Raw genomic sequence first — 24247 nt, 5'->3', positions numbered from 1 at the left:
CAGTAGAATTGTATACAGCCAGTTGATTCACCTGCTTATCACTGGAGGTACAGCCCCCTTCTTTACAGACCAGTAACCCTTTGCAATGTCTTCCTTGAAAAGTAAAACTCGGACCAAGCTTCTCTCTCCTGCGGGGTGTAGACTCCATGCTGTCCTCTTCCCAACTTGTTAGCATGAGGTTTGCTTTCAACCCTTGTTAGCTTGATGAGTCTGTTCACGTGATATGTAAGCAAATTCTCATTGTCTTTCAAATTCCTTTGGAAGTAACTCCCAGATGGGGAAAGCACATTCCTATGTCTCGTGTAGATCCATTTCCCAACTCCACACAGTTGAGTCATAATTCCAGTGTATATTACTGGAGCTATTAATATCCACTGGGTACATACATCAAGCAAGAACATTGTAATGCTGACAGGCCAGCTGAATAGGAATGATGTTGTCTTCACTTATCTGTAACCTGTTGAACGCTATTGCATTACAATACGTATATCCCTGCACTTAATTAACCCTAGATCAAAGGTCCAGTCCTTTATCGGTGTGGCCAACTATTTCCATAGGTTTGTAAAGGGGTTTAGTGGACATTGTGGCCCCCATAACAGACTTTATGAAAAAGGGAAAACAAGACTGGATGGTATGGACAGAGGCTTGTGAGAAAAGCTTCCATAATATAAAAGAGGCTTTGTCTAAAAAGCCTGTTTTGATCATCCCTGATTTCAACAAACCATTTGTGCTGTGTACTCATGCTTCTAATATTGGATTGGCTGCAGTGCTGAGGCAAGACTGAGCATAGGTGCAAAAGACATCCCACTGCCTTCTTAAGGAAAAACTGGAACCTCACTGAACAAAATTATGCTGTCATCAAGAGAGAGTGCTATGCCATTGTCTGGGCTGTTAAGCAACTCAAACCTTATCTGTACAATAAAATGTTTTAAGTGACCATACCCCTTTAAGTTGGCTGCACTGAGCTAAAGGAACCAATTCTAGATTACTTCATTGGAGTTTGGTTTTACAAGAATTTGACATGGACAAAATCCATACCAAGGGGAAGGAAAGTGTAGTTGTGGATGCCTTATCAAGAATGGGGGAACCCTGCAATGTATTCAGAAGCATCAGTGACACCTGTTCCTACATCAATTTTGCATTGGGGGTGTGACGCTGGCTGGCCAGCTCAGGTCAGAGCAATAGGATAGTTCACTTTGGTGGGAATATCAAAGAAAGATTAAGTGTACTAATTCACTCAGGTGTGTATTTAGTTCAAAGGAAATGGGAATGATGATGTCTTTACTTATCTGTAACCTGTTGAATGCTATCGCATTACATTATGTATATCCCTGTGCTTAATTAACCCTAGATCAAACGTGTATGTTAGTATTAGGACGACTAGACATTTGATATGTAAACTGCATAATAACTAATGAAATGTTACTTGCATTGTATTCACTTATCTATCCCTATTATGATGTAGTGGCAGACAATTGCATTACTACTCCTGGGGGAATTCTATGCCAAAAAATTAAAAATTCTGCAAGATTCTGCATATTGTCAAAATAATGCAATATAATCACACCAGTTTCACTTCTTTTGGTAATTTTTTTAAACTAAAACCCTACAGAAAAAAAATCACAATAATTGTTCAGCGTTTGAAAGTTAAGTTACAAAAACTTGGTAACCAATACTCCGCATTCCAGTTATCATCCTGGATTTTCATTTCAATTATGTTACAGAACACCAAACACCAAAATAAAAGTAAAGTAGAATGTCATTTTAAATTGCGCAGACTTTCACACATGAAAATCATACTGTTTTCCTAATCGTTGTCCTGCATTTTTTTAAATGGGTAATTAAAATAGATCCTGAGCTCTTATCTAACCCCCCTGTGCCACTCTGGCACAGGGAAAAAGTGAGAAAACACATCGATTTTAAAGAAGCCTTATTGAGGGCACAGGAACAAACCACGGCGATGTGCAGAAAGAATAGCAAATATGGCAGGAAACCAGCTTGGCTTAACAGTGAAATCTTCGGTGAGCTTAAACTCAAAAAGGAAGCTTACAAGAAGTGGAAATTTGGACAGATGACTAGGCAGGAGTATAAAAATATTGCTAGAGCATGCAGGGGTGTAATCAGGAAGGCCAAGGCACAACTGGAGTTGCAGCTAGCAAGGGATGTGAAGGGTAACAAGAAGGGTTTCTACAGGTATGTAAGCAACAAGAAGAAGGTCAGGGAAAGGGTGGAACCCTTAATGAATGGCAGAGGCAACCTAGTGACAGAGGATGTGGAAAAGGCTGAAGTACTCAATGCTTTTTTTGCCTCAGTCTTCACAGACAAGGTCAGCTCCCAGGCTGCTGCACCGGGCAACGCAGTATGGGGAGGAGGTGAGCAGCCCTCAGTGGTGAAAAAACAGGTTAAGGACTATTTGGAAAAGCTGGACGTGCACAAGTCCATGGGTCCAGATCTAATGCATCCAAGGGTGCTGAGGGAGTTGGCTGATGTGATTGCAGAGCCATTGGCTATTATCTTTGAAAATTCGTGGTGATTGGGGGAGGTCCCGGATGATTGAAAAAGGGCAAATATAGTGCCCATATTTAAAAAAGGGAAGAAAGAGAACCTGGGGAACTACAGATCGGTCTGCCTCACTTCAGTCCCCAGCAAAATCATGGAGCAGATCCTCAAGGAATCCATTTTGAAGCACTTGGAGGAGAGGAAAGTGATCAGGAACAGTCAACATGAATTCACCAAGGGCAAGTCATGCCTGACTAATCTAATTGCCTTCTATGATGAGATAACTGGCTCTGTTGTTATGGGGAAAGTGGTGGATGTGATATATCTTGACTTCAGCAAAGCTTTTGATAGGGTCTCCCACAGTATTCTTGCCAGCAAGTTAAAAAAAATATGGATTGGATGAATGGACTGTAAGGTGGATAGAAAGCTGGCTAGATTGTTGGGCTCAGCCGGTAGTGATCAATGGCTGGATGTCTAGTTGATGGCCGGTATCAAGCGGAGTGCCCCAGGGGTCAGTCCCTGGGGCCTGTTTTGTTCAACATCTTTATTAATGATCTGGATGTTGAGATTAATTGCACCCTCAGCAAGTTCTCAGATGACACTAAACTGGGGGGAGAGGTAGATATGCTGGAGGGTAGGGATAGGGTCCAGAGTAACCTAGACAAATTGGAGGATTAGGCCAAAAGAAGTCTGATGAGGTTCAACAAGGACAAGTGCAGAGTTCTACACTTAGGAAGGAAGAATCCCATGCACTGCTGCAGGCTGGGGACCGACTGGCTAAGCAGCAGTTCTGCAGAAAAGGACCTGGAGATTACAGTGGACGAGAAGCTTGATATGAGTCAGCAGTGTGCCGTTGTTGCCAAGGCCAATGGCATATTGGGCTGTATTAGTAGGAGCATTGCCAGCAGATTGTGGAAAGTGATTATTCCTCTCTATTCGGCACTGGTGAGGTCACACCTGGAGTACTGTGTCCAGTTTTGGTCCCCCCACTGCAGAAGGGATGTGGACAAATTGGAGATAGTCCAGCAGAGGTCAACAAAAATGATTAGGGGGCTGGGGCACATGACTTATAAGGAGAGGCTGAGGGAGCTGGGGTTATTTAGTATGCAGAAGAGAAGAGTGAGGAGGGATTTAGTAGCAGCCTTCAACTACCTGAAGGGGGTTCCAAAGAGGATGGAGCTAGACTGTTCTCAGTGGTGGCAGATGACAGAACAAGAATCAATGGTCTCAAGTTGCAGTGGGGGAGGTCTAGGTTGGATATTGGGAAACACTATTTCACTAGGAGGGTGGTGAAGCACTGGAATGGGTTATCTAGGGAGGTGGTGGAATCTCCATCCTTAGAGGTTTTTAAGATCAGGCTTGACAAAGCCCTGGCTGGGATGATTTGATTGGGGATTGGTCCTGCTTTGAGCAGGGGGGTGGACTAGATGACCTCCTGAGGTCCCTTCCAACCCTGATATTCTATGGTTCTATGATCAGGGGAATGGAGAGCCTGTATTACATGGGGAGACTAAAAAAGCCTGGCTTGGTTAGCCTAGCAAAAGTCATGCTGATAGGGGGTCCGATTGTTCTCTGTAAACACCTTAGGGGTAAACACCAGGGAGAGAGAGAGAGAAGCTATTTAAGCTAAAGGACAGTGTTGACACAAGAAGAAATGGGGAAGAACTGGCCATGAATCAGTTTTAGAAGAAGAAAGTTTCCTACCATTAAAGGGGGGAGGTTCTGGGGCAGCCTCCCAATAGGAGCAGTGGGGCAAACAACCTAACTAGTTTTAAGATGAAGCTTGATAAGGTTATACACAAGATGATCTCATGGGGTTGCCTGCAATAGCAGGGGACTGGACTCAGTGACCCAGGAGGTCCCTTCCAGTCCTACGTTGTTATGTTTACAGATGTAATTAGCTCTCCAATTTTAAGGCAATTGGGCAATAACTGACCTCGCTGAGAAGATACAGAGATATTAGAGCAGCTGGTTTCTTGTCAATGGTCACATCTCAAACCTCCATACAAGGAGGGTGAAAGCATTTCATTCCGAACTCTGGTTTTGATGCTCTCATAACTGAGGCTTTAAAATGGTGTTTTTCTGCTCAGCTAAAGTGAATTCACTCGGAAAGCTTCAACAAGAGGATTTTAAGTGAGCCTTGGAGTGTGCACGTGTCCCTTTTAGACAAATACTAGATGCTGTTTTCATTCTTATGGCTGTGCAGGCCCATTTTTCCTAAAATGTTTTTTGCTCCACCTGTTGTCATCTGAAAAGATCCTGAACAAGTCCACAGCGGTCCAGAACAAGTCCACAGAACCTTGTGGTCCAGGTTACACAGTGCTACTTATGATGTAAAAATCAGTGTGGACACCTTACCCTTGTCCATCACTAGTGCGAACACAGATATGAACACAGCCTCCATCCCCTGTCCAGATTGGAAAGCAGAGGAGTGGGGTCAAAAAATCCATAGAATTGAGATCTAGTTGGACTTGTCCTCATTTCTGTCTTCTAAAAAGAAAGGAAGTTCTAGCTGTGACAGTAATTGCCATAGTTAGTAGCTAATATCTAGAGATCATTTACTAAGCAAGTTTATACTCTCAGCTTGTTCAAGCTGCCCATCAACCCCTCTTAAAGGAAGACAGCTGTAAGGAGATTGTCACAGTGTAATCTATGAATTAAAGGTAGTATTGGGTGCCATGCCTGCCAATCTTTATGGCTTTCAAATCAGTTTTCTATATCTTAAAATGCTGTGCTTTGCTCCCCCACCCCCTTTGTGTGAAAGAGCCACACAAACTGTGCGGAAACGGCCCAAAGTGCTGGTATGTGCACAGAATGCAGGTAGAGTACACAAAGAGAGAAATGTTTGTTTCTGATGCTTCAGTGGCAGTAACCTTAGATATTACTGGCTGTTTCCAGAGAGGGGTGAATTTTTGTTTTAAATTGAAGGTGTCCCTTTAGCAATCCCCGTCAATAACTTGTCTGATGTTCACTGCAGGGTATCATTTGTCCTTCTGTCATTCTGTAAAAAGTATGGTTTGAACTTTACAATTTCTCCCCTGTGCCTTCACCAGCTGGGTGACTCTTAGTGGTGCAGTGTCAGTAGCGAGAGACTAACTACCTTGAAGATACAGGACAGAATACGAACTGATTCTCCATCTTGCTTAGGCCCCTTTACAACACTCTGGTGGCATAAAAGGGGTAGAATCAGGCACTGGGAAGTAATTCCTCCATAAGGGGGTTTCCCCACTATTACAGCCCTACACCTCTCCACTCCAACAGGTTATAGACATATGGGACTGTGTCAACTCCAGAATTTGGGGACTGCAAAGTTGGCTAAAGCTACTTTCTCCCTCTGCCTCCCTCCCTGTTCCTGCGCTCAGCTCTGGGGAATGAGGGACTTAGTGCATTCGATTTCTAGATATGGTGGAGTAAAATGTGGTCTAAATAGTTGAAGAATTCTAAGATGTTTACATTAAATTCCTTTGAGTTTTTTTTTAAGTATGTATTAACTCTAGAAGCCTAAAGGCCAATATCACATACTATCCTACATTTTTATACTTATCATCATTTGTAATATTGTCAGAGCTTAAAAATAAAATGTCACAGCCAAGGCTAACACTGCTAGCTTAGCAAATTAAGCGCTTGTCTTTTATTGGAGCTTGAAATGCACCTAATGTTCTTATTTACTTTGTGGACTGTGTGTTGTACAATGTGTGATGGCTACAGCTCTGGGAGTGGGGTTTGTAAACCTCAAGCCCCCTCTGCTAGGTGCAGTTCTGTGTACTTCCTATATAAGCAATGCCTATTTCCCCAGCTGTATGTTAATGTTTTTAGTGTGTTGTATGTTAACACGCTCCACCTTGTGGCCACCAGTTTTCAATATGGTCAGACTTGAGGGCTGATTAGGCTGAGAGTGGTCGAGACTGCTGAATTGGAATTCATTTGCAAATTGGATACAATTAACTTAGGTTTGAATAGAGACTGGGAGTGGCTAAGTCATTATGCAAGGTAACCTATTTCCCCTTGTTTTTTCCTAACCTCCCCCCCCCCGCCCCTGTTCCTCAGACGTTCTTGTTAAACCCTGGATTTGTGCTGGAAATGGCCCACCTTGATTATCACACACATTGTAAGGAGAGTGATCACTCTAGATAAGCTATTACCAACAGGAGAGTGGGTTTGTTGGGGAGGGTGGGGAGAAAACCTGGATTTGTGCTGGAAATGGCCCACCTTGATTATCATACACACTGTAAGGAGAGTGATCACTTTAGATAAGCTATTACCAGCAGGAGAGTGGGCTGGGGGGAGAGAAAACCTTTTGTAGTGATAAACACCCATTTTTTCATGGTTTGTGTGTATAAAAACATCTTCTGTATTTTCCACAGTATGCATCCGATGAAGTGAGCTGTAGCTCACGAAAGCTTATGCTCAAATAAATTGGTTAGTCTCTAAGGTGCCACAAGTACTCCTTTTCTCCTTACTCTCACAGAGATTGTGGAGCACACAGCAAGCAGTAATAACAATGGGAATATTGGCTGAGGTCTAACCAAGTCAGTAAACTGTGCCAGCGCGCTTTTAAACGTCCAAATGCACATTCTACCACCATTCTGCACTTGCTCAGCCTATAGTCAAACAGCTCCTGACTACTGTCCAAGATGCCTGTGTACAGCTTCATGAGCCAGGGCATTAAGGGGTAGCCTGGGTCCCCAAGGATAACTATAGGCATTTCAACATCGGCAACGGTTATTTTCTGGTCTGGGAAGTAAGTCCCTTGCTGCAGCCGTTCCCACAGACCAGAGTTCCTAAAGATTCGAGCGTCATGTACCTTTCTCGGCCATCCCACGCTGATGTTGGTGAAACGTCCCTTGTGATCCCCCAGTGCTTGCAGCACTACTGAAAAGTACCCCTTGTGGTTTATGTACTGGCTGCCCTGGTGGTCCGGTCCCAAGATAGGGATATGCGTTCCGTCTATAGCCCCACCACATTTAGGGAATCCCATTGCAGCAAAGCCATCTACTATGACCTGCACATTTCCCAGAGTCACTAACCTTGATAGCAGTAGCTCAGTGATCGCGTTGGCTACTTGGATCACAGCAGCCCCCACAGTAGATTTGCCCACTCCAAATTGATTCCCGACTGACCCATAGCTGTCTGGCATTGCAAGCTTCTAGAGGGCTATCACCACTCTTTTGTGAACTGTGATTGCTGCTCTCATCTTGATATTCTGGCGCTTCAGGGCAGGGGAAAGCAAGTCACAAAGTTCCCAAAGTGCTCTTACGCATGCAAAAGTTTCGCAGCCATTGGGAATCATCCCAGACCTGCAACATTATGCGGTCCCACCAGTCTGTGCTTGTTTCCCGGGCCCAGAATCAGCATTCCACGGCATGAGCCTCCCCCTTTGCCATCAGAATGGCCAAATTGCTGGGGCCCATACTTTGAGAGAAGTCTGTGTCCATGTCCTCATCACTCTCATCACTGCGCTGCTGTCGCCTACTTGCCTGCTTTTGCAGGTTCTGGTTCTGGTTCTGCATATACTGCTGGATAATGCACATGGTGTTTAGAGCGGTCACAACTGCCGCAGTGATCTGAGCGGGCTCCAAGCTTGCCGTGGTATGGTGTGAGCAGGAGAGCAGAGTGGCAGCGGAAGCGGCAGGTGGATGATGATGCTGACAGCAATAGGGCGCCCGCACGGAAAAAGACACGAAACGATTGTCAGCTGTTGCTTTCACAGAGGGAGAGGGGAAGCAAGGGGTAGGATGGCAGCAGACGGTGCAGTGTGACTGCTAGCTCCTGGGTGCTCGCTGTGCTGTTGGCTGGGAGAGCAGCCTGAGGCAGAATGGCCCCCTCAAAGATTGAACTCACAACCCTGCGTTTAGCAGGCCAATGCTCAAATCACTGAGTTATCCCTCTGCCAATATTCCAGGCAGGACTGAATCTCCATTCGACAAAACTTAAAGAAGAGAATGACCTGAGTCACTCCCATTTATGTCCAGGCGCCCCTGACAGACCTCACCGAGATCTGCCAGGAGCACCCATGTCTGCCCAGGCTCCCCGACCCACCAACCTCACTGAGGCCGGCCAAGAGCACCCAGGAGACGACGAGGATGGCTACCAGTCGTACTGCACTGTCTGCTGCCACAAGGCAACGAGCTGCTGCTGTGTAGCAATGCAATCCCACGTCTGCCAGCACACAGGAGACATACGGTGATGGTGAGCTGAACGGGCTCCATGCTTGCCGTGGTATGGTGTCTGCACGGGTAACCCAGGAAAAAAGGCGCGAAACGATTGTCTGCCTTTGCTTTCATGGTGGGGAGGGGGGGCTGACGACATGTACCCAGAACCACCCGCGACAATGTTTTTTGCCCCATCAGGCATTGGGATCTCAAGCCAGAATTCCAATGGGTGGTGGAGACTGCGGGAACTGTGGGATAGCTACCCACAGTGCAGTGCTCCAGAAGTCGACGCTCACCTCGGTACTGTGGACACACTCCGCCGACTTAATGGTCTTAATGGTCTTAAGTGGAGACACACACAATCGACTGTATAAAATCACTTTCTAAAAAATCAACTTCTATAAATTCGACCTAGTTTTGTAGTGTAGACATGCCCTCAGAGTTGGTTCTGGACAGCTAAAGCCCAGGAAGGGAATGGTCCTAAGTTTGTGTCTGCTAGGGAGAATGGCACTGAAACTAGGTTGCATCCAGTTAGTGTCTTAGCAAAATCCCAGAGACCAGACAATTCTGGTGCTTGTATTTTGCCTGTTGCCAGTGTGTTGTTGGGAAAGGGTGTAGCAACTCTGTTGAATCAGGGTGATACCCTAGTCAGGGCACAAGGAGAGAAGAAAGGTGATTTAATTGTGTTATGTACTGACAGTTTGACAACTTCTAGCAAGAAGGAAAAGATTCCTGAACTTGTGTGTGGCAAAGGGAAGGAGAATGCTTCTAACCTTTTATCTAGTGAGCAGCAGACATGAGGCTTGGGAGCAGAATTGAGTGGGACAGACTTGCTTGAAGGCTGGGGGCACAACTGATGATGGGCCTGGGGGACAGTACAGATGTGGGGGCAGAATTGATGGGGGACTTTGAGGAGAGAGGATTTCTTGGGGGATGGGTGAAGAATTAATTGAAGGGCGGGGGTGCGGGGGAATGGTCAGATGTAGGGATGAGGAAAGAGCCCCCATTTCCTGGGGAGGGCGCAAAGGGGCTGAAGTGTGGCAGGCCGGCTGCAGGAACCCTGTAAATCCTGTCTGTTAGTGTAGCAATTACTTCATTATGCAGCTGAGCATTTTCAGCAGGAGAGAAGCCCAGGAGTGGCCTCCCTGCTCAGGAACTCAGTGCCTCAGACAGCCCAATCAGAGAGTGGTCTTGACTCAGGTTGTTCCTTCATTCGGAGCTGGCAAGCAATTGCAACTCCTCTCCAGCTCTGAACTGCGCCAACAGGGAGGCGGCCCAAGGATCCCCCTCTCCCAGGTGGCTGGCAAAGCACTCTGAGGCCAGACGGCATGGCACAGAAGAGGGTTGCAGTTATTGGAGCTGACCTTTGTGGACTGAGCTCCATTAAATGCTGCTTGGACGAAGGGCTGGAGCCCACCTGCTTCGAGAGAAGCAGTGACATTGGAGGGCTCTGGAGATTTGAGGTGGGTCTGAGTTTCTCTCAGTCCTGACTTACTTGGTGGGGTAGAAATGAAAGCGTTTCCAGTCTTTCCCAGGGGAAACATTCTCTACAAGCATTTCTCTGCATGCTCCAACCTCTGCTTAGCAGCAAAACAATGCAGGGCCAGTGGCCATGTGTCAGACTCCACCACAGCCTTACTGCGCTAGGGAGCTGTACAGTGCTGCTAACAGAAATTCATCTCCGCTGCACTTAGCCCACCACCGCCCCCATGGGAGCCCCAGCACAGCCAATGTAATCAGTGTGGCACTGAAAAAGGCTGTTGCAGCCAGCGCTCTACCTGCACCAGGTGCTGCTGAGCCAGTTCTAGCCATGGGGGAAGAGTTTGCATAAACACTCTCATATGGACCAGGCTTCAGGCTCCCTTAGGCCTCCATGCACCTGCTACAGGTCTGACCCAAAGGCAATTGGAGCTTTCCATTGACCCTGGGGGCTTTGGATCAGGCCCTTACCAATGTGTGAGGGAGCCTGCGGAGGTGTAACCAATGTGCCCAAGGCGCGAGTTAAAGAAGGCCCCCTCTGCCCTTCACATCCACGTTACATTGTGTTTCTGCTGCCCCCCTTCCCGCTCAGTGCCGGCTGAGGCTGCCTAGTTTTTCCAATGACCGGACTCCTCTCAGTTTTGGCTACCATAATGTTTATGCTGATACGTACATGCCAGGAAGTAGATTGGAGTATAAGTTACCGAAGGGAGTCTCAGTTGGGGCAGAATACCTACCGCACCTCTTAGAGGTGCAGCCCAGAATGTCACCCTGGTCCCCCTGCACACTGTTTGTGTTGAGCTCCAGAACCACAATGTTCAAGTGGGCAAAGACACAGGCCAAACACGCTAGCTCAACCCTAGCACCCACAGCCTGAGCTGCTCCACTCTCTCCTGGCAGGGACTGAAAAATTCAAAGGCCGCTATTTCCACAGCCAGGATTACAAGAAAGTCATTGGGATCAGCATTGGCAATTCAGGAGGGGACCCATCCTCCCACCTCTCTAAGTCCAGCCCCTATCCCCACGTCTGCTCCTTCAGGGGCTCCTCACCCCAATCTGTCCATGCCCAGGCCTGGTGCACAGGGGAGGGGTTGAGGCACTGTCCTGTCTCTGTTGCTCACAGTAGTGGAGTGGGAGGACAGGTGAGGTGGCCAGGGGCTGTGGGGTTCTTTCCTCTCCTCCAGTGAGAACATCTTTATGTTACTGATGAGAGGGGACTGGGCCAAAAGCTCTGCTTGCAGCAGCGTTGGTTGGTCATTCTGCCTCAGGATGCAGGCAAGGGGGTCAGGCAGCCAATCAGAGGGTGATTCCCCTGCGTCATGGCCAGACGGCACCAGCTCCAGCCAATCCTAGCAGAGTGTGGGGGTCCAGAGAGAGCCCGGCTGAGCCCAGTCACTGTAGGAGGCCAGTGGCAGGGCACCAGCTGCTGCCAATGATGCTGGGGCAATTCTCCACATCTGACCCTGCCAGGACAGCATCTGTGCTGCTCCCTGCCTGTCTCACACGAGGGGAGGCTCCCAACAAGTGCACTCCCAGGGGTGACATCTCTACATAAGAACATAAAAACGGCCATACTGGGTCAGACCAACCTTCCATCTAGCCCAATATCCTGTCTTCCGACAGTGGCCCATGCCAGGTGCCCCAGAGGAAATGAATAGAACAAGTAATCATCAAGTAATCCATCCCTTGTCACCCATTCCCAGCTTCTGGCAAACAGAGGCTAGGGACACCATCCCTGCCCATCCTGGCTAGTAGCCATTGATGGACCTATCTTCCATCCTCTACAGAGCAGTCCACGGGCTGAGCTGCACATCTTGTAGTACTTCCCAGTGGGAGACTCCCTCTGATTGACTGCTTTGCCCACTGCCCCACCTCCTGGTGAACAGCGGCCAATCAGAGCTGCTGCAGGAGGCAGGCAGAGCTCTCATGCCTCCCCTAAGGAGCCCACTGTGACATTATTGACATGAACTGTGACCATATAGATCATTGTTGCAACCAGGGTCCTATGGTTGCACCAGGTCTTGTACAGAAGAGGTCAAGTGGGGTGTCTATGGAAAGGTTGTAGTTTGCTGGTTATGATTATGCTGTCTGTATGTGTGTATCATTTTTGTATTTGAAGTTATGAATATTAGCTATGTACTTGTATCTCAATGTGTTTGATTCTAAGTAGCCTTAGTGAAGCATTTGGTCAGCTTCTTGAGAAAGGACTATTCTCAGTAAGTGCCCAGTCAAGAAACACTTAACTGACAATGGACTTTGGAAGATGCCAATCCACATCTGAGCTGTCCTGGGAACGTTCAAACTAACATGTAAACAATGGGGTGTCAGCCTGCAAAAAGCTGAATCATTCATGGAGATGTGACTTGCACAGGTGGCTACAAACTCCATCTTGTTGCTGTGACTTTGCACACAAGAACAAAGGGGTTTCCATCCACAAGAGAGAGAATATAAAAGGCTCTGGAAGCCTCTCCATTTTGTCTTCAGCTGGCTCAAGAGATGGCCTCTCCACTCCAAAGAGATGCCTGAAAGAAACTGGAATAAAGAACAATGACTATGGAGGTGTGAGTGATTGCTGGACCCAGGCCATAAACTACAACATTGGTCTGAAAAGGATTGGACCCAGACTAGGAAGGAGTCCAGTCTGTGAAAGAAGCTTATTGGAACAGCTCAGAGAGTGAGACTTACCTGTATTCAGTTTCCTACTGTATTAGGTTTAGATTTGCGTGTTTTGTTTTATTTTGCTTGGTAACTTACTTTGTTCTGTCTGTTATTACTTGGAACCACTTAAATCCTACTTTTTATACTTAATAAAATCACTTTTGCTTATTAATTAACCCAGAGTAAGTAATTAATACCTGGGGGAGCAAACAGCTGTGCATATGTCTCTATCAGTGTTACAGAGGGCGGACAATTTATGAGTTTACCCTGTATAATCTTTATACAGACTAAAATGGATTTATTTGGGGTTTGGATCCCATTGGGAGCTGGGTGCCTGGGTGCTAGAGACAGGAGCATTTGCTGAGCCGTTTTCAGTTAAGTCTGCAGCTTTGGGGGTGTGGGTCAGACCCTGAGTCTGTGTTGCAGCAGATTAGCATATCTGGGTCAACAAGACAGGGTTCTGGAGGCCCAAACTGGCAGAGAAAATGAGCTCAGAGGTAGTCTCAGCACATCAGGTGACAGTCCCAAGGGGGTCTCTGTGACCCAAAATGTCATACCCACACTACACTCACAGGTGGGGAGGAGGAGCAGAGAGACCCAGCAGCTCTGCCCCCTGCTCCCCGTCCTGTGAGCAATAGAGATAGGACAGTGCCTCTGTCCCCACTCCTTCCCCCTTCAGCATCTGGCCAGGGCAGGCAGGGTAAAGAGCCCCCGGAGCAGCATGCAGAGCAGAGGTGAGGCTGGGGAGCAGAACTGAGTGGGACAGACTTGCTTGCAGGCTGGGGGCACAATTGATGGGAGGTCAGGGAGGTGGAACAGATCTGAGGCAGAATTGATGGGGGACTTGGAGGAGACAGGATTTCTTTGGGGGATGGGTGAAGAATTAATTGCAAGGCAGGGGGATTGGCAAATGTGAGGGGTGGTGACAGAGACCCATTTTTTTTCAGAATACTTTAAGCATGGTTAGATCGGCGAATGAGCCCTTCATGGGAAGGGTGCGCAGGGGCTGAAGTGTGGCAGGGCAGCTGCAGGAACCCTGTAAATCCTGTCTGGTAGTGTAGCAATTACTTTATTATGCAACTGAGCCAAGCTGCATTTACAGCAAGAGAGAAGCCCAGGAGTGGTCCCACCCCTGCTCTGATCCTCCCTGCCCTGGAACTCAGTGCCTCAGACAGCCCGATCAGAGAATGGCCCTGATGCAAGCTGCTTCTTCGTTCAGAGCCAGCAAGTGATTGCCACTTCTTCAGCTCTGAACTGCACCAACAGGGATACGGCTTGAGGATCCCCTTCTCCCAGGTGGCTGGCAAAGCACTCTGAGGCCAGACGGCATGGCACAGAAGAGGATTGCAGTTATTGGAGCTGGCGTTTGTGGACTGAGCTCCATTAAATGCTGCTTGGACGAGGGGCTGGAGCCCATCTGCTTCGAGAGAAGCAGCGACATTGGAGGGCTCTGGAGATTTGAGGTGGGTCTGAGTTTCTCTCAGTGCTGACTCGCTTGATGGGGTGGAAATGAAAGTGTTTCCAGTCTTTCCCCCAGGGGAACATTCTTTACGAGCATTTCTCTGCATGCTCCAACCTCTGCTTAGCATCAAAACAATGCAGGGCCAGTAGCCATGTGTCAGACTCCACCACAGCCTTACTGCGCTAGGGAGCTGTACAAACATCTCCAGTGCTGTTAACACCAGTGCAGCTAAGCTGCACTTAACACCCCCCTCCCCCCCCCGGGAGCCCCAGCACAGCCGGTAAAATTGGTGTGGTACTGAAAAGGGCTGTTGCAGCCAAAGCTCCACCTGCACCAGGTGCTGCTGAGCTGGTTCTAGCCATAGGGGAAGAGTTTGTAAAAATACTCTTGTGTAGACAATGCTCCATGCACCTGCTACGGGCCGGACCCAAAGGCCAGTGAAGTCAACGAGAATTTTTCCACTGACCCTGGAGGCTTTGGATCAGGCCCTTACCAATGTGTGAGGGAGTCTGCAGAGGTGTAACTAATGTGCGCCAGGCCTGAAAGAAGGTGCGAGTTGAAGGAGATCCCCTCTGGCTTTAACATACACGGTTTAACGTGCTTCTGCTGCCCCTCTCCCTGCTCAGAGCAGTTTACTTCAGCTTAGATTCTCTGATGCCCTGTTTCCTCTGAGCTTTGCCCACAGTGATGTTATGGTGAGATTTCCCTACTAGCAAATAACCTGAGGGAGTCTTAGCTGGGGCCGTGTCCCCAGGGTTCTACCCCCCTCCCCGATTGTCCTGGAGTCTCCAGGAATTAAAGATTAATTTTTAATTTAAGGTTATGTCTTGTGATGAAACCTGCAGGAATACCAAAATTGGCAACCCTACAAGTTCCTGTTGGGGCAGCGTCCCTGTTAATCTGGCTGGGGAGAGGTATACACTTCACCAAGTTAGGTCTTGGCTTCACTGCTGGAAAAAGTGTGCTGTTTACCTCAGCGTAACTAACTTGAGGTAATAAGACAGTGAAGACCAGGAACTTTAGTTTTCCTGGGAGGTAAACAGCCCTCTGCCCCCTCCAGGGATTGAGTTAAACTCATGGTCAAAATAACATGCCTGGTTTTCACTGAGGGTTTACCTAGAGAAAAACTCAGGTACATTAGTCTCCATGAGGTAAAAAATTCACCTTTTTTAGTAATGAAAACAAGGCCTTTGATTCTTTCTACAGTCACTTGGTCTTGCATGTGATTTAGGCAACTGGCATAAAAGTCAAATAGTTAAGAAAATATGTCACCTTGAGGAAGACGTGGTTTATCTCAGGAAGGACTATAAACCAGTGCCAGTAATTCTATACGCTAGAAATGACTCCAGCCAGTAATCTATTTTTTATTATCCCTTCCTAAATTCACTGTGCTTTAGGTTTTCCTATGATTCTTGCAAGTTCAAGGCAATCATATGATCTCCTTATTCCTGCTGGTTTTATTTGTCATCCCCACAGGGGATTTAAAGAACATTTAAAGAAATGTCATTGTGTTCCCACTGCACCCCAGGCTAATGTCACGTGACAAAGACACTCAAAAGATGACTGTCACCTCAGCTTTTGCAGACGGAGTCAGTAATTCTGGCTATTTAACTTGTAGAGCTTTAGTTCTTTGGGAATTCACATGGTTAATGTTACACTCCATAATGTTCTCCTGCTCCCTACAGGAGAATCCTGAAGAGGGCAGAGCCAGCATCTACAAATCTGTCATCATCAACACCTCCAAGGAGATGATGTGCTTCAGTGACTTCCCCATCCCAGCCGATTTCCCCAACTACATGCACCACTCCAAAGTCATGGAATATTTCCGCATGTACGCCGAGCACTTCAACCTTCTGAAATACATCCGCTTCAAGGTGAGGAGACCTGGCCCAGCGACCAGGGGTAGGAGAGAGAGAGTGAGAAAGAGTGTGCGCATGCACAGTGTGCAAGATCTAGGTGAAAGAATTCCGCCCCCCATAAGGAAACATCTCACACTCATGGAACAGGGAGAACCAGAGGGGCTGTTCTGGGACCTCCTTTCGTCTGGGGGCTGCCTGGCGGAAGTTACAGCACAGCTCCCAGGAGCCGCTGCAGCCCCATTCTCTGTGGGAGCCAGTGAGCCCGCAGAGGCTGTGAGGCAAAACCTAGCAGAGCCCAGCTGGCCTCTTGCTGCTGCTCCCAACTGTGTGCTGGCCTCGTGCTGCCTGGCTGGGTTGCTGAATCAGGCATAGGGAGGAGGTTAGTGTCAGGGACTCCATTCCGAGGGAATGGATGAAATTCGCTGGTACCAGCTCTGTGAGTGCCCTTTTCCTTCCAGACCACAGTGGTCAGTGTGACAAAAAGCGCGGATTTCTCCACCACGGGCCAATGGGACGTTGTCACGGAAACTGAGGGGAAGCAGGAGTCAGCCATCTTCGATGGGGTCATGGTTTGCACCGGCCATCACACCAATGCCCATCTGCCACTGGACTCCTTCCCAGGTAGGACGCAGAGTGCAAAGCTAATACTAAACCCTTTGTGTCTCTCTGCATCTCCATATATTATGTTCTAGTTCCAGCCTCTCCATCCCCTCACGTGGCCTGGGACCAGAGGGCTTTCCTGATGGAGATGGTAGCAGATCTGCAGAGGCTCCTAGTGGATACCCTGTTCTGTGCTGGAGGCCTGGACTCTGGAGGCAGCATTTACAAGAGCACTCAGCATTAGAGCTGGTCAAAACTCAGAATTTCCATTTCACAAGAGATTTTGAAAATTAATAGTTTCACTTTTCAATTATGACACAAACTGAAGGCTTTGTGATCAAAGAAATAAGGTATTTCAATCATTACTAAATAGTACCTGCCCTTACCAATTTTAAAACTAACAGATTAAATGAAAATCAAGTATTTCAACTGTGATGTCCTATTATGCAATATTACTATTGAGAATTTATGAAGTAAAGTAAAAATAATAAAATGAAAAAATGAAAAATAATAAGTTAAAAATTTGAAATGAAATTTCCAAGTTCTGAAACAAAAGTTCCTTGGTACACATGGTCACAAGGGTTAAAATGAAGATGGGGCTTGCAGAGGTTATGAGCAAGGAAAAGCACATCCAGAGCCAAATCCAGCTGCATATTAGACCCCCAGAGGAGTGTCATCAACAGCTCAGTTTCCTTGTGCAGTCCAGCTTTAAAGGTAACCTACAAAAGGGGAGGGGAAAACTTGACTTCTGCCCTAGTTTGCTTCATTTAATTTAAAGTCCTGAAACGCTTTTTAAAGATTTTTTTTTTCTGCTTGTCACTTGCATTGGAAATCGAGGGGTCCCTGTCTACTCCTGGAGGCTGGAGAACAAGCAGGATGATGACATCACATGTACCAAGGATGTGGACCTTGAGTCCACTGAGAGGAAAGGGATTTGTACTCAGTTTTACACAATCATGGATTGTCTAACTGCTGTGTGTAACTCCTGCCCAAGGCGCAAGGAATGCTGCAGACCCTTGCAGTCCTGCTATTCTCTTGAATCTCGGACCCCCAGGACAATGCAGGAGGCATGGGGCACACCCACAGCTGCTCCGCTCCTTCTTTGCAGGGATCGAAAAGTTCAGAGGCCGCTACTTCCACAGCCGCGATTACAAGAAGCCCCAGGAGTTCTCGGGGAAGAGAGTCATTGTGATCGGCATTGGCAATTCGGGAACGGACCTGGCAGTGGAGCTCAGCCACTCCGCAGCTCAGGTTTGGTTTAGGGAATTATTTTACACCATGGAACAGTCAGAATGTTGTAGCTTATCACTGTGTGATTTCTGCTGACTCATCAGCCGAGTGCTTTTTTTTTTCCCCCTCATGGCTACACTTCCCCTCCAGAGTGCAGCCATACTCGGGGCCCCATTCCCCTCTCCAATCCACACTGGGGGAATCTTCCACTTCCTGTGTTTGACCCCCATGTAGAATTCCCATGGATTTCAATGGTGTACCGGCAGACTGAGCAATAGAAGGGGGCAGTGAAGAATGGGGAGCAGATCTGGAAGGCCCACCTATTGCCGGCACCCAGTGCCGAGAGGCAAAACAACAGCAGGGGTTGGTTTGCTACCCGGTGTGCTTCACCCAATAATCACAACGGGGTGGAGAAGCAGAAAAGTTTATTTGAAGCTTCAAAAAGGTACAGGGAGAATAGAATCTCAAATCCTGCACACAGAGCAGGAAGTTACACAGGCTTTTATACATCCTTTCTTCAGCATACTTATCCAATAGCAAGCTGCCCTAAGTATCCATATAGCCAGCCAGTCCAGTTACCAGCTAGTTCCCTTGTTTTTTGTATCATTTGTTAAACTATACATAAAGCTGCTTTATTCAGCATTTTTCTTCCATATCTGCCCTGTTTGGCCTTGTTTAGTTTCAGGCAGTCTGACTCTGCAACATATTTTTGCAGATCCTCAGCATAACTGCTGTGAGTGCCTCCAGGCCGGGGAGCCAAGGACACGTGGGCCTAGTACGCAGAGCTGCTGCGAGTGCCTCCAGGCTGGGAGGGGGGGTGGGCCAAGGACACTTGGGCCTAGTGTGAGGGGGCTTCATCGACACTCGTGGTCTTCCATCCCCTCGAGTTACCTAGCGGCCATGCCCCAGTGTCCCCAACAGCTCCCTCCTTTGAGAACACTCAACAGCCTTGGCTCTGAGTTTTCTCACTTGGGCTACTTATTTCTTTACAATAGGACTTTGCATAAGCACTTTGTGATAGCCCTGAAGAGAATGACTTATTAACTTTTGCAAAAGGGCCCTGACACATGATACTGCACAGCATAATACCATTAATACAAGCAATACAGGAAAGAGAAATTTCAATAACAGGCTAAATAAACCACCAAGCCAAGACGACAAACCCCAGCCTGAAAACAAGGTTTGCAACCAATCGCTCTCTGGGGCAGTATAGGCAACCTGTGCTCCGGCTCGGGCATGGGCCTCAGGCTGTACCACCTTTTCATAGATTTCATAACCGCTATCATTTACATATACACAACATCGGGGACCAACGAGGGCACAAACCCCCCCTTGGGATGCCAAGAGATAGTCCAAAGCCAGCCTGTTTTGGAGGGAAAACGTCCTGAGCTGCTGTACCTCTTTATTTAATGTTTTTACTGCTGACCCTAAATCACTAACCGAGTCCTCTAACCCTAGGGCCACTTTCTCAAGTACCATTTGCAGCCTTACAGTATAGCGGCCTATGCATGCCATGACTGGCCCGGTAAACAGTGGCGCTATTCCCAGTACAGAGCACCCTATAAGCTTCTCGGTTGTGAGGGAATTCTTCATATTGCCCTCCAATGCCGTAGTCAGTCGCCGCAGGGTCTTTTCTCGTGACTCAACAGAGGTATCTCAGGCATTTCTAGTCTTTCCTTTGGGCAGTGTGGCAGTTATGGAAAGATGAGGAACTCCATGAGCTATATAACAACTACCTGTCCAGTTGGCTGGCAGCACCTTTTAAGCCTTTCGGCCCACATACAAAATAGTGACCCTGTAGGGCCCAGTAAGGACTGTTTCTTAAGGGGATTCCTGGGATATTTAAGGCTACTTTGGCTGCTTTTCCAAACAGTTCATATGCCCCTGAGGGGGCATCCCATCCTCCTGATTGGGTACAAGTGGGGGCATTTCTAATTGTGCCGTTCAAATTACACTCGCCATAGGGACCACTACAAACCCACCATTGGCTTGCTACATTGGAGATATTAACTGGACGGCAAGTTATATTTCCAAACCCTTTTTTTGTGGTAAGATTATTTGTAAGAGTTTCCCTAAAAGGGGAGGAACCGTTACACCCACACTGCTGTCCTCCCCTTTTGGTCTTTATCCAATACCCATCAGCCCACTGTGTAATAACACAGGAGCTTTTTCCCACAGGGCGCCCATAGTAATCAGATTGGTTTTGGGTAAAACATAATACTCCCTCAGTGAGTACTGCAACTGAATACTCCTGGTCCTGATAGGTGGCTTGCTGTAAAGAGGTCTTATTCCAGAACGGTGAGTCCGTTCTTTCCTGCTCTTTGGTGGCGGCTAATTCTGCTAGGGTCAGGGGCAGCATGACAAGGGGCATTCCCGTTTTGGGGGACAGTGGGGTTGGAGCACATACCCAGCAATCAGTCTGGTTTGTTAAAGTAGCAACATGGTGCGCAAGCGAAACAAAGGAGTTATGCTCCCGATATGCACAGTTTGGAAATACCAATACAGAGAATAACAGTGTTACCCAATTAATTATCACCAGAGTCTTCCCAACCCAGGGTCTCCAGTACCTGGGTGGGCCCATTTTAGCGTTAAGGTGCCCGCTATTTGTGTCTTTTAAACAGTAGCTTTAGCCCGAGATCGTCACTAGATGAGGAGTCAGCAGGTTGGACGGTCCACTGTTCTGCTGACGAGAGGGCGGGTACTGCCTTCAGTCGAGAGTGATAGATCCAGTTCTTGTGTCCCTCAATCTTTGCTGCTGTATGGGAGATCAGCAGGACGGTATAGGGTCCTTTCCACTTTTCCTGGAGAGCTCGTCTTTCCAGGTACAAACAAGCACAGAGTCACCGGGCTGTAAGGAGTGGACGGGAGAGTCCAGGGGGAGAGGCTGGGAATCCTTGGTATACCTGTGGAGAGACAAGAGAAGAGCAGACAGGGAACACATATACTGTGACAAAAAACCATTACCCAACTCCCATTCCCCTGACAGAACCGGGGTGCCATTCATAGGCCATGCCCTTCCAAACATAATTTCAAAGGGACTAAGCCCTAATCTACCCTTTGGGAGAACGCGGATATGGAGTAGGACGAGGGGCAAAGCATCAGGCCATCGCAGTGAGGCTTCTTGGCACACTTTTGAGAGATGCCGTTTAAGGGTCTGATTGGTACGCTCCACTATACCACTGGCTTGCGGTCTCCAGGGCGTATGGAGTTTCCAGGGGATCTGTAAGGCATGTGAGATGCTTTGAACGATTTTTGAAGTGAAATGTGTCCCGTTGTCAGATTCCATCCACGGGGGAGTCCAAAGCGAGGAATGATCTCCTTAACAAACTTGAGGGCCACTGTTCTGGCAGTGCAATTACGGCATGGGAAGGCTTCTGGCCATCCGCTGAACTGATCCACTATGACAAGGAGATATTTGAACCCTTGGGTCCGGGGAAACTCTGTAAAGTCTATTTGACACACTTGTCCGGGGCCCGGAGTGGGTTCTAGGGCAGCTGGTGGCACAGGATGTCCTGGTTGGGGGTTATTCTTTTGGCAGACTAAGCAGTCCGCTTGTACCTTGGCAGCCAGGGGTCGGAGTGCGGAAGTGATAAAGTATTTTCCCATTAGCTGGATAAGTGCTTCCCTGCCAGCATGAGTGGTTTGATGTAGTTTCTGCAGCACTGACCAGATCAGGCCCTTTGGTAGGAGGACCTTCCCTTCCGGGGAATGGAGCCATCCCTCCTTTTCCCGGAGACCAAGTTTGTCAGTTAGCTGTCTCTCCTCCCCAGAGTACTGAGGGGTTGGAAGCTCCCCTACTGATGGGATAAGGGCATGCATATGGGCGTTCTCAGTCTGAGGGGATGGCAGGGTAGCAGCATGCTTAGCCTCTCTATCTGCCCGGGCGTTACCTCTGGCCACATCTTGATCTTCCCTTTGATGGGCTTTACAGTGTACCACCGCCACTTCCAAGGGAAGTTGTACGGCTTCTAGGAGCCGGAGGATTTGGGGCCCGTACTTGACTGGGGAGCCTTGGGCTGTCAGCATTCCCCTTTGCTTCCATAGGCCAGCATGAGCATGCAGCACACCAAAAGCATACTTTGAATCGGTAAAAATGTTGACCCGCTTTCCTTTTGACAGTTCAAGTGCACGGGTCAGGGCTATTAGTTCGGCAAGCTGGGCAGAGGTCCCAGCAGGCAAACCTTCAGCTTCCACAGTGTCATGGAGGGTCACAACAGCATAACCCGCCCTCCTTTGCCCATCTATTACAGTACTGCTACCATCAGTGTACCACTCATAATCTGCATTTGGGAGGGGTACATCCTTTAAATCCGGACAGCTGGAGTACTGGGCATCTATGATCTCTAAACAGTCATGTTTCTGTTCCTCTGTTTCTGGCAAGAGGGAGGCTGGGTTAAGGGAGGGGCAAGGCCGTAAGGTGACTTCAGAGTTCTCTAACAGCTTAGCCTGCTACCGAGCAATCCGAGCATGGGTGAGCCAAAGCCCTCCCTTTGCATCCAATAAGGCTCGGACCATATGGGGAGTATAGATTTGCATAACCCCTCCCAATGTTAGCTTCTCGGCTTCCTCAAGCACTAGGGCAGTAGCTGCGACCGCCCGTAAACACGCCAGCCAACCCTTTGCAACCTGATCCAGTTGCTTAGAAAAATAAGCCACAGGATGTCTCCATGCTCCTAACAGCTGTGTGAGCACTCCTAGGGCCACCCCCTTTCATTCATGTACATACAACTGAAACGGCTTAGAGAGATCCAGCAGGCCCAGTGCCGGGGCTTCCATCAATTTTCTTTTCAGGATTTTAAATGCCCTGTCAGCCTCTGGGGTCCAACAGAAGGGGTCGTGATCTGCTCCTTTTACACAGTCATACAGGGGTTTAGCCCACAGTCCAAACTCTGAGATCCATATCCTGCAAAAGCCTGCCATACCCAGAAATGCCCTGAGCCGCTTACGATTACTTGGGGTAGGAACTTGACAGATAGCTTCCTTTCTTTTCTTTTTTTTCGCTTGAAAGCTGACGCTCCCCTTGCCTTAGCTGTAACCTGATCCCTCTACCGCAGACAACAGAGTTCTCAGGAGGATATTACAGTTGTCCCAATCCGGCTTGTGACTACTGAGGCACCCCTCAAAGACTGAAATAAACCGGCTTGGGTTCATGGAGAATTCCCCAGCCTGTGTTTTAAAAGCTGCTAAGTCTATTGGATTGAATGGCACATGGGTGTAAACTTGCATAGTAGTAGCCTGACGTCCGTCTGCCCCTGGGCAAGCCACAACAGTCTCGGTAAGCAAAGGATAGAGTCCCACCGAGGGGGCAATCTCTGTAACCCAAGGCATCCTACCCTATAAGGTGGGGGTGTGGGGGCTGAAGGGGACACCGGCTCTGCCATTACAGTGGGGGTGGGGGTCTGGGGACTAACATTAGCTACTACCGAACCAGTCGGAGTCAAGTTACAGCTCTGCAGAATTACAACTCTGTTCTATCTCTTAAAGCCATAAACGCTTGTGCATACAAATGTTTATTGCATTTACCCATTCACTGACAAAACAAAATTAATTGGAGGATCGTGTTGTAATTAATTGACCCTCCTGGTGGCCATCACTCCTGGTCCTCTAGTTGATATTGAGGCCAGTCAACTGTACAGAATAGTTTTAATTGGCTCTTAGTCATCGGATCCGCACCAAATACCTTCCAGTTTGCTAGAATGCACTCTAGGGGCGTACACCGTGCCCTAACACCCGAGCTCTGTCCCTGTCCCATACCTACAGGGTAACTCTGGGCGTCCCCAGGTTCCAACAGAGCATACAATCCGGATTTCAAAAGGTTCCTACCTTATCCAAGGGACCGGTTCCTCACCGTCGCCTGCAGCTGCTTCTCCCCTATGTCCAAGGGACTGGTTCCTCACCGTCATCCAGAGCTGCTTCTCCACTATATGAGTGCGTTGCACCATTGTGCCCTCCGGGGTCGATCAAATCGCGTCTCCTCCGAGGCCCCCGATGAACTCACCGGTGCGCACTGGGCGTTGGTTCTCGCCGCAATCCTCGATCTCCAGGAGGGGTCCGGGCAAGGCTAAATAGCAGCCTCGTCGCCCACCCAGGGACGCTAAAAGCTGTTGCTGGCACCCAGTGCTGAGAGGCAAAACAACAGCAGGGGTTGGTTTGCTACCCGGTGTGCTTCACCCAATAATCACAACGGGGTGGAGAAGCAGAAAAGTTTATTTGAAGCTTCAAAAAGGTGCAGGGAGAATAGAATCTCAAATCCTGCACACAGAGCAGGAAGTTACAAAGGCTTTTATACATCCTTTCTTCAGCATACT

The 24247-nt window shown here is 48.2% G+C and overlaps 1 protein-coding gene across 1 annotated transcript in view; it reads left to right on the top strand.

The window, feature by feature from the left end:
- The first annotated feature begins 14109 nt into the window (after positions 1 to 14109).
- The window catches only part of LOC141992821 (flavin-containing monooxygenase 5-like), a 30352-nt gene continuing 20214 nt past the window's right edge, over positions 14110 to 24247 (top strand). The window contains exons 1-4 of the mRNA XM_074962160.1: positions 14110 to 14251; positions 15936 to 16124; positions 16568 to 16730; positions 17818 to 17960. Of these exons, the coding sequence (XP_074818261.1) occupies positions 14117 to 14251; positions 15936 to 16124; positions 16568 to 16730; positions 17818 to 17960 (630 nt within the window). The 5' untranslated portion in view covers positions 14110 to 14116. The remainder of the gene's footprint in view (positions 14252 to 15935; positions 16125 to 16567; positions 16731 to 17817; positions 17961 to 24247) is intronic.

The sequence above is a fragment of the Natator depressus genome, chromosome 8 (assembly GCF_965152275.1).
Source record: "Natator depressus isolate rNatDep1 chromosome 8, rNatDep2.hap1, whole genome shotgun sequence".
Taxonomy (NCBI): Eukaryota; Metazoa; Chordata; order Testudines; family Cheloniidae; genus Natator; species Natator depressus.
Note: the sequence above shows the minus strand (reverse complement) of the source record. Positions and strands in the feature narration are given on the sequence as shown.